Below are 11032 nucleotides of genomic sequence, written 5' to 3' on the forward strand. Positions count from 1 at the left end.
GTCGGACCTACTCAGCTGCTCGGCGCGGCCATTAACCGCTTAGTCAGCCCTTCATCGGTCCTCAAGCTGAGACCCTTCGGGAAGTGGGTCCCCCATTCTTACCGCCGGATCATGTAGAAGTAAGGCCTTTGTGAGTGGGTCTGCAATATTCTTGCTGCTATCTACTCTGCTAACCAACACATCACTCCTTTGAACAATCTCTCTGAGGAGGTGATACTTCCTAAGTACATGCTTGGATCGTTGGTGAGACATTGTCTCCTTTGTCTGTGCAATGACCGCATTATTGTCACAGTATAACACAACTGGATCAACAATGCTAGGAACCACTTCAAGCTCCGTTATGAAGTTCTTGATCCACACAGCTTCCTTTGCTGCCTCTGAAGCTGCTATGTATTCGGACTCATTTGTTGAATCTGTAATTGTCTCCTACTTGGAACTCCTTCAGTAAACAACTGCACCATTCAGACAAAATACATAACCTTGTTGCGAGATCAGATCATCCTGATCTATCTGAAAATTGGCATAAGTATATCTTCTAACGAGCAATTCTTCATCTCCTCCAAAAATTAAAAATATGTTCTTTGTTCTTCTAAGATACTTGAGGATAGTCTTTACCATAGTCCAATGATCCTATCCTGACTTATATCTACTCGTCATGCATAATGCATACAAGACATTTGATCGAGCGCATATCATAGCATACATTATGGACCCTATAGTCGAAACATAAGGTATCCTGTCCATTCTACTTCTTTCCTCTTGTGTTTTTGGACATAGTCTTGAAAAAATGTACACCATGTGACACTGGTAAATATCCTCTCTTGGAGTCCTGCATACCGAATCTATTCAGCATTTTGTCAATATATGTACCTTGACTTAACCATAATAACCTGCTTTGTCTATCTCGGTATATTCTAATACCTCAAACATATGTTGCATATCCAAGATCTTTCATTGAGAAATACTCTCCCAACCAAGTCTTAGTAGATTCTAGGCTAGGAATGTCATTACCTATAAGAAGTATATCATCAACATACAACGCTACGAACGTAATCTTGCTTCTACTAACATTATTGTAAACGCAAGGCTCTTCTGGATTCTTGACAAAAGAAAAATCTTTAATGGTTTTGTCAAATCGTAGATTCTAACTCCGAGATGCTTGCTTCAGTCCATAAATGGACTTCTTGAGCTTACATAACTTATTGGCATAATTGGATTTTATAAAACTAGGAGGTTGTACCATATATACTTCCTCTTGTAACCTTCCCTTTAGGAAAGTAATTTTAGCATCTATTGGTTAAATCTCATAATCCTTGTAAGCTGCTATAACTAACAAAATCCTAATGGACTTAAGCATTGCAACGAGCGAAAATGTTTCATCATAGTCAATTCTTTGACGCCGATTGAAACCTTTTGCCACAATCCGGTCCGATCAGGTTGTGTGCCTAGCATGCCCAATTAGATCGAAGGTCTGATCGGGCAGACCACTCGGCCATGAACTTGACTTAGCCCTGAATGACACTAATACAACTCAAGGTTTCATTGATCCCGAGGAACTCGAGATCGGGTCTGATCGGACCAAAAGGTCCGACCAGCTAGACCACTCGGCAGAGATCATGGACAAATCTAGGATTTTAGATTTGGGGGGCTATATACTAAGTGACGAAAATAATCATTAAACATATTATATAATAATGATCTATCCAAACTTTCATTAATAATGTATATTTAGTTAAAATAAAACATATACAAGAAAAAAAATAATTTAAAATTTCCTACAAACATTCGAACTTGAGGTGTGTTTTAAGAAAAATGTAACTTACCATTAGACCAACTATAAATATTTATTTTTTAACAGGGCCAAATAATATGTATACTAAAAAAAAATATAAAAATAATGTTATTTAAAAATTTTGGTGGGGTCGTGACCCCCTAAGGTCTTAATGGAAATTCGCCCCTAATTGAGACATGTAGACATGCTAGCCCCGAGTGCTAATTCCTCTTTCATCCTAACCGTCACCTTAGTCGACTTTCTTAACGGTGACTCTGACTTCGAAAGCCCATGTTATTCACCGTATTAACAATATTGTAATAACTACTTTATACCTACTACAACATAAATATTTCAACTATAATCAACACTAATAAATTATATTATAATAATTATAATTCATAACAGTTATAATATAGATATTTTGTTAACATAAGTCAACGTTTTATTATAATGGTTACGAATTATAATTACTCTAACATAAATAATTATTTCTATTCAATATTAGTTGACATTATGTTATATCAACTATAAAATTATAACTCCTATAATTATATAATTATAGCAATTGATCTTGTCCAAAAGTTAGAAAGATGATTAACTGGATACTTCGCTCTAATATTGACCAAACGAAGATCTCAAGCTGTCTTGCATGTCACAAAGAGTATTAGCTATTGTATCAGGAAAGGGGTCATCGACGTTGACCCTCTAACACTTAAGTCATAATCAATTTTAAGAGATGAATAATGAAAAAACTATAGTAATGAGTGTGTAAAAATATGTAACCTTACATACCTCTGTGCCTATAGATGGTGACCTCCTTTTATAGTGATACTGTTGTGTATATACACTAATTTAAAATCATTTTCAAGAAAGGGCATGTTATAAAATGACTTTGACACCTTTCTTAAAAGAGAAATGATATTTTAAAGGAAAATTCTTAAGGATAGACACATAAATGATGGGACCTACCATTTCACTTTTTGTGGGTCTCATCATTTATGTGTCTATCCTTAAGAATTTTCCTTATGAATATCATAGCTCTTCTTAAAATGAGCTAACAAATCTATATGATTTGATAGGCTGGAAGTTTCGAAAATACGATTTGCCTACTGGATATTCTCTGTTATTCGTGACACAAAATTGCTAAAAAAACGTAGTAATTCATTGAGCTATGGGGCCCGCCACACACATGCTACTTTGACCAACTAATCAAATCACTGATATCGTCCGACCGTCCCTTCTTCTTAAACAGTACTCGGTCGCTATTTATGAATGCAGTGGGTGATTCGACTTTCATTCGGCTTCCTTATTTGACCCGTAAGCAACCAAGTCTCTAGCGTGTCCGATTGGACCATATGTCCTATCAACTAAAACATTCGGTTAGGATAGCTGATACTTGATTTCACATGGACATTGTTTAAAAATCCGTCTTCGAGTCCCGATCGGTCGGAGGGGTTGATTGGATGAGCCCTTGGCTTAACCTTCCACCCGCGCACGAGGCTGGAAACCAAGGCTCGATCAGACCAGAGGTTAAGTTAGTCCGATCAATCAATCTCTTGTTCTGAATGATATCGACTACCTTTTATTTTGATTCACGTTAATCGATCTCCTTAACTTTGATCCATTCAAAGGGCCACCGTAAACATCGTATCAGCCATTTTAATTATGTAACCGCTATACTATTTTAAGGGGCATATCTAGTGGGGGATGGGGGCATCAGCTATCACCCTTTCTTATCGGTGATGGAACCTCTAGTATTATAGGATTTCATTGATGAAGATGAAAAATACCGTCTTTTATTTCACATAAAAATTATTATTATTATTTTTTTAAATTTATGAAAATTTCTGTTTTAGCTGCTACATTATCATAAAAATAAAGACACTTTAATTTAGATTTAAAAAAAAAAAAGTACGGAGACAAAATGAGATAATAAAATGAAAAAAGGACGCCTGTTTTGACTTTTGGCTTAGTTTTTGTTTGACCATTCCAAAAATAGTCAGTTCAATATTATTATAATAATCTTAATTAAAATTATCGTAATATATAATAAATAATGTTCTATTTTTTAAAATTAAAAATACTTTAAAATTAATCAAAATTAGTAGCTGGTATAATTAATTATAACAACTATTATAAAGGATTAAAAAAATAAACACTGGACAATGACTAATCATAACATCATAATTTTCCTAATATAATTAATTAGTAAAATATAATAATTAATATAACCATAAAAGTAACTCATATTATTGAGTTTTATTTTAAAAATTACTAAATTTATTAACCATCTATATTAATTTTTAGATTTCTTTTTACCTTTAGGTTTAATTTTTTTTCCTCCACGTTGGCCTTCAGACTTTAAATTGGAAATATAGTTAGAATAATCCAATTTTACATTTTAAAGCAAATATTAACTTGCATTAATTTCCCTTTTCAAGTTATTTGAATCTAATTTTACATTTAAAGCAGATCGGCCAATAGGAGCTGTACATTAATTATCCATTTCTGACTTCTAATTCTTTTTTAATGTGTCAAAAACAAAAAATAATAATAATAAAAATAGAATTAAAAGAGTCCGTCTCCGATCACTGGTGCTTTTGTTAGATCCAGATCGGGCGGCCAGGAGAGACCCTGTTTTACCGGGTTGACGGATCGGAATACGCGATCCGATAAAATTCGGGAATTTGAAATGCGTCTCGAGCGGCAAAACCACGTGGCTTCGCTGTGGGCTTCTCGGTCCCTTTTTGAGCGCTCCTCTCACTCCCTTTGCCGCACTACTCGTCGCGATCGGGACTTGGGGGGAAGGAAGCGGGTCGTCGTCGCCGTCTCCGGGCCGCGCCGCCGCCACATTCCGTCAAATCCTCTCTCGATCTTGGCTCTTTTCCTCTCGGGGCGGCGGGGCGACCGGGTGTGGGCGGCGGGGCGACCGGCGAGTGCCGGAGAGTTTAGGTAGGGTTCTCACTTCGCCTTTCCGGATCTATTGCATGTTTGTCTTTTTTACTTAATATGCACTGAAATGGACTATTTTTGTCTCTTCGGTGCGTTACATTTCCGGATCTAGGCTTTGGCTGTTCTTGAATAGATTGTTTTTCATTTTATTTTTTTTTGAACGAATCTCGAATGATGAGTATTTGTTGGCTTCGATACTATGGACTAGCCGCTGTTCGTTCATGTTTTACCATTTTTTTCCTTTTTTCCAAGAACAATTTCCTTACTGGATTTGGAATGAACTTACCAAATTTCATGATCATTTGCGTGCAAGAAGTCGTTTTCCCTGTTTCAACACGTAAATACATGAGCCGTCACATATGAGGCGTTAGTTGGTGGGTAAAAAGGTTGTCTTACCAGTTACATCGTCCCCGTGGATCATTTTCCCCTTATCAAATGTTTCTGTGAAATGGATTTACATGAATGCAGAAGTATTTTGACATGCATGTTCTCTTTAACGTTTCTCCTTTGGTTGGTTTTCAATGAATCAAGGGAAACAATGAAATAAAAACACAACTTTGCTACCATGCAAGATTGTTCTGACCCTGGTGCTATTACTTTAAAAAATTATGAAAGTTGCAATTTGTATATACACCGATAATGGTAATATTCATATATATCCTTTAATAGTGTCTGAATTAGTTATCCATTTTTCAGGATCTGCAAGAACTTTTATAATTGAGAATATAGCTATTTTCAGCAATGAAGAAGGAAAATTGCCCAAGTGTTTCTCTTGATGCTCGACTTACAAGAGCACGTGCTGCTGCTTGCCGTGCAAACAGTGGATTACCCCCTTTGCCATCATCCGTCGCAAATCCAGAGAGGAAGCAGACATGTTCAAAGAGAAGGGCTCATGATATAAACAGTCATATTGCTCCATGTCCAGTAGGTTCACAGTGCAAAAAACGGGCGGTTTTAAAGGATGCCACCAATACCTCTTCACAGAATACTTCTAGAAAATGGATACCATCAGGCAAAGTGCAGGTTTAGTAATGATGCACCTTTGGTTATGTTCAATAATTCCTCCTCTTATCTATTCACTAAACTTGGCTTCTACATTTTTAGAAAGAAAAAACACATAAAACTTTTTTTTTGTTGAGTTCCTTTTCAGTATTCTCATAGATGTCAGTTTTTGACAAAGAGCTTTTATTTGTCTGTTCCCATATTCCAGCCTTCTGTTCAAAGACAAAGAAGAGCTCCTTTAAAAACCAAAGGGTGTGTTGATTCTAAGGCTTCAAATTTGTCCCTAGATGGAAATGAACCAATCAATGATAATGTGGAAAATCTATTGAATGAAGAAACACAAAAGATGGAGATGTTGGTATCAAAAGAACCTTCTTTGTTGGAAAGAATGGACTCATTTGAATCAGACAACAAAGGGATGCCATTAGTAGGCAATGCCTTTACTGATGATAATGAGGAAAATAAGATGTTTGAAGAAGAACATAAGATGAAGATCTCTGAGACAAAAAATTCTTCTTCTTTGGGAAATGTGGAAGATAGCATTGTAGTGTTCAAAGATATGGATACTACTAAGGATAGAGAGAGCACATGCGCAACAAGTTTGGTTAGAGCACATAACTTCGAAGGCAACCTTGAATTCACAAAACAGACAAAGAATGGTTGGCTCTCACTCTCGGCTCTTTTTTCCCTTTTAATGATAAATCTAATATCAATCAATATGCTACCTAGAATTGCTCCATGCAAGGTATATGGTTGTGATATCAAACTTAATCAAATTACCATGTCACATTGTCTGCTATTTGGATCATATATTAACTTTTGAATGTTATCCAGTCTCTTGTGATTTCTTCTCCTGTTGGATCACTGTTGATTTTTCAAGTGCATGGTTATGTTAATGATGTACTATCTTTATTGCAATTTAGGAAAATTTAGCGTCTTGGGGTTCATTGACATTGATACAGACCATGGAAATCCTCAAATGTGCTGCACTTATGCCTCAGAGATATATACAACCCAATGTGTAACAGAGGTATTTTTTTTATGAGCTTCTTGTTCTAATATCTGGGTCCTTTTGAGTGTTGCTTTTCATTGAAAATATATGCTTTGTGCAACCATCATGGCCCTGCTGAATTTTTTGTGATAGTAATATTCCAAGTTTATTATTTGTCAGCTTGTTCGGAGACCAGTTGCTAACTACATGGAATCATTGCAACGGGATGTCTCTCAGAGTATGCGGGCCATTCTAATAGATTGGCTCGTGGAGGTTTGTCAGTTCTTATCCTTTTCATCGTCTTCATACTTTCCTAATCAATTTTGGTCAGAAGTTTTATTGATTTGATTTTTTTTTTATCTGGTTGCCAGTAGAGTCTGAGAGAAAAAAAAATCAAGGATAACAGTCATGGATTGATGCTCTAGTTTAGGGGGCAAGAGCCACTCCTACTACCTTTGGGTTTGCTAGTGCATGTTATGTCATTTCGAGTTTTGGCTGTTATGTTCGAATTTTTATATAACATATACCTGTTCAAATAAACTAGTCAACTTTTAAAATTTTCAGTTTATTGATTGGAAAAAATGATAGTCTGGAAAGTTTTATAAAATATTTGAGCTGCAGTTTTACTCGAGATGGTAAATTCGTTGATAAGACTAAACAAAAGCCTAAATGAAGTGCTTTATCTGATTTCTAATAAACCTAATTGTTTACTTAGTGAAATTTAAGCTTTATAAATTTAACCTACTTTGCTCTATTCTGCTTACTCTATTATTCTCTCCTTTCCTTAGCACGTTTCAAAAAATTCATACAAATTACAACAACCATTTAGTTCAAGTTGCAGATATATTTATCTGCTGAGGCTTGAAGCATTCGTTGATTGCACCTTATCAACCTTTCTTCCTTTCCCATTACTCTGTATGAAAGCTACCATATTCAGCATCAGAAACTGATCGGGTTCACAAAGCTACATTCATTAATGATGTGCATTATATCATGAAGCTTATTTTTTAATGATCAATTGTAAAGAATATGTTAATTGTTGGTTCTATGTGATTGGATTTTTTCATCATCCTTTAAAAAATCAACATTATTGCCCTCGTGTTTCTCTAAGATATATTGGTGCAGTTGCAACTGTGTAATCACTTCTCTTTGAATAAAGACGTTGTTGTCCCCTTGAAGTTTCTGCATATTGTCTTCTTCAGGTTTCTGAGGAATATAAGCTTGTCCCGGATACACTTTATCTTACTGTACATATAATTGACGAGTTTCTTTCACATAACTATATTGAAAGACAAAGGTTGCAGCTCCTTGGCATCACTTGCATGCTAATTGCCTCGTAAGTTTACTTTTCAACTTGTATGCTACCTTTTTTGTGCCACGAGTATATTGTCTACAATGCTTGTACCATTAGATTACATTTTATCCTTTCTTTATTCCACAAAATACTAAATATTATTGCAACATATGTTTTTCTTTCCCTATCGTACCACATTTCTTTCCCTATCCTTTCTTTACAATGCTTGGAGTAATTTTTTTTTATGTATATATTTTAAGCTGCTAGTGATACTTCTAAGGTATTCTTTTGACCACTCGAGGAACTATTTATTCTTAAATCTATATACCAAGGAATATATATTTTAAGCATGCAGGATATGCTGACTGAGAGAGCTCAAGGTATTAAATGAGTCAGGTAAGCCATGTGGTTTGGGAGGATTGGAGGGCTATGCGAGTTGTACTAATTGTTGGGGGTTGGTGTGCAAAGGGTGGGTAGGGGTGGTTAAATTCATATTAGATAGCCCGAGTGAGTTGTTGTATGGCCAACAACTTGGGTGTTCCAAGCAAATTAGATGGTCCACAAGGGCCATGAGGATTTTGTTGGTTGAGTGCATCTACCTCCAATTGAATTATTTGGATTAGGCAGATTGAGGTTTATGGTAGATGAGCCCATAAGGTGAATAGGTGAATTGAGCATATGAAGTGGACAGAGAGAAATATATATATATATATATATATATTTTTTTTTTATTGTGGAGATCATTAATTATAATATTCTTACAAACAAAACTTACGAATAAAAATGAACTATCTATTCCATTTATGAATCAAATTTATGAGTGCAATATCTTAATCTATTGCTACCCTATTCCATTTCTGTATTGTTCTGCCTACTATGGAGGAAGGAAAGATGTTGATAGGAAGAGGAAAGAAAAGTTAACCCTTGTTTATGTTTTCATAGAGGGATAGAACGCATGGCTGGCTTCTTTCTTTTTCACGTTTTCGTTGGAGTGAAAGGAAGACAGAAGAATTCTGTTTTTTTTTTTTTAAATTGATTTATCAAAAACAAAAATAATAATAATTATACAAATAAAGAATATTACTTTGCAACTTTTTCTTAGTAATTAGCCACATTCTGCCCCAAAAGTGCCAATCTGGCAGTAGCAATTTTGATCAAAATTGGGAAATATGTTCCTTGACTATAAATTGTTTTGTTTATTTGTAATGCTCCTTGACTACACTGAACTGATAAATGTAGACTAAGTGAGATTATGTTGGCAAGACAGTTATGTTCTCATATCTTCATTGTAAATCCTTGATGCTTCCATCTGTCTTAGAATCGCCATAACAATAGATTTGGCATCAATATGTCAATGCTGATTTCTTGAAAGCAAATTCACAGCTCTCTATCCTGATTCTTTTTTATCAGCTTCTTGTTCAAATGTACCTGTTTATATTATGGTTGAACAATTAGAAGGCAGATTATGCATGCTTATTTCTAATAACTTATCCTGTATATAGAAAATATGAAGAAATATGTCCTCCGCGTGTGGAAGAATTCTGTTTTATAACTGACAACACCTACACCAAGGCAGAGGTACTTTATTAGCTTAGAACATATAAATCTGTCCATGATTCTGCTTACATCTAATCATTGGTACCGTTAATGTACCACTAGGTTTTGGAAATGGAGAGACAAGTACTCAGCTTTTTGGGTTTTAAGCTCTCGTTACCTACAACCAAAACCTTCCTCAGGTAAAATAGAAACCTCTTATCTGATAGGCACCTTTCAGTTCGATTCAAATCAACACCTACCTAAAAACATTTCCAATCATTTTCAGGAGATTTTTGCAAGCTGCAAATGCGTCGCATGAGGTATTGTATATCTAATCCATTTGATCACAAGAAAACATACTTGTTATTTCTTTCATAATGACTCTTTATGATCTGCATTTTTCAGAATCAAACGTTGACCTTTGGGTACTTGACCAATTATTTGGCAGAGATGACCCTAGTGGAGTATAGTTTCTTAAAGTTTCTCCCTTCGATCATAGCCGCATCCGCTGTGTTCCTGGCTAGATGGACATTGGAGTCGAATCACACGAACCATCCATGGGTAGATATAAAGAAGCACCTCGTCTCATTCCCAATCATCCAAGTGTATCATTCGAACCTGATAAATCTGTTTTTGACTTCAAATACAGAATTCCACTCTAGAACATTACACCTGCTACAAGGCCACTGATCTGAAAGAGGCAGTCTTGGCGTTGCGAGAGTTGCAGATGAACAGCAAGAACTCCCCACTCGACGCTATACGTGAAAAGTATAGCCAACCAAAGGTAAAAACTTGTCCAAACAATGCTTTGATTCTTCTACCTCCCAACCGATATGCCCAAATTTCAGCATTTTGTTTCACAGTTTGATAGTGTAGCCATCCTCACGTCTCGATCGATTGAAGAGTCGCTCTTCTCGTAAGGAAGCTGTGTTCATCTCCGACATAATGGATCGATTTGACTTGATTGAAAGGGTAATTAAGCTAACAGCATGCTTTGTCCCTTTAAATATTATGGCTACTGATTCGGTGGCTATTTTTTTTTTCCATTCCTTGTAAAACACTTGTTTCCTCATGTTGTGGGTTCACAAAGTTGATGTCTGTAATCAATAACGATAACTATTCACGATAATCTTCCACGTAGTGTATGTGTTATGTACCTCTGTGACTGATGTAAATAAAAGGATTTAGTCGTGTGGTTACGGCACGCGGATTAAGGTTGTGAAATTTTCAATTGTGCATGTCTTCTAGAAAGATCCTGTTGGTTATTTCTCATAAAGTTAAGTGGACCTTCACTTTGTGATTTATGTTGTGGGCCATGATTTCTATAAATCATGAGACATGGTGGTTTTTGGTATGAGTGTATATATATTTATTTTCAGAGGTCATTAAGCCTACTCTCTCCATGGAAATATACATAATTATATTGAGTGAGACAAGGTTTAGAAGTATTAATTTTTTTTTTGAAATCGAACACAATTTATTG

At 35.6% G+C, this 11032-nt stretch overlaps 1 protein-coding gene across 1 annotated transcript; it reads left to right on the forward strand.

The window, feature by feature from the left end:
- Positions 1-4509: 4509 nt before the first annotated feature.
- Positions 4510-10767, forward strand: LOC122055804 (cyclin-A2-1-like). Its single transcript, XM_042617433.1, has 12 exons — positions 4510-4726; positions 5423-5749; positions 5937-6387; positions 6652-6758; positions 6900-6992; positions 7922-8055; positions 9516-9591; positions 9673-9749; positions 9836-9869; positions 9955-10110; positions 10199-10333; positions 10413-10767. Exons 2-12 carry the CDS (start codon positions 5468-5470, stop codon positions 10467-10469), a joined length of 1602 nt encoding a protein of 533 aa, XP_042473367.1. The 5' UTR covers positions 4510-4726; positions 5423-5467; the 3' UTR covers positions 10470-10767.
- Positions 10768-11032: the final 265 nt, after the last annotated feature.

Source organism: Zingiber officinale, chromosome 3B (genome assembly GCF_018446385.1).
Source record: "Zingiber officinale cultivar Zhangliang chromosome 3B, Zo_v1.1, whole genome shotgun sequence".
In the NCBI taxonomy this organism is placed as follows: Eukaryota; Viridiplantae; Streptophyta; class Magnoliopsida; order Zingiberales; family Zingiberaceae; genus Zingiber; species Zingiber officinale.

Bases quoted from the DNA above. Each gene is read 5' to 3' on its own strand.
- LOC122055804 (XM_042617433.1), top strand. From the start codon at position 5,468: ATGAAGAAGGAAAATTGCCCAAGTGTTTCTCTTGATGCTCGACTTACA. The intron at 9,750-9,835 runs GTAAAATAGAAA...AATCATTTTCAG, and splicing joins ACAACCAAAACCTTCCTCAG to GAGATTTTTGCAAGCTGCAA. The intron at 9,870-9,954 runs GTATTGTATATC...TGCATTTTTCAG, and splicing joins CTGCAAATGCGTCGCATGAG to AATCAAACGTTGACCTTTGG.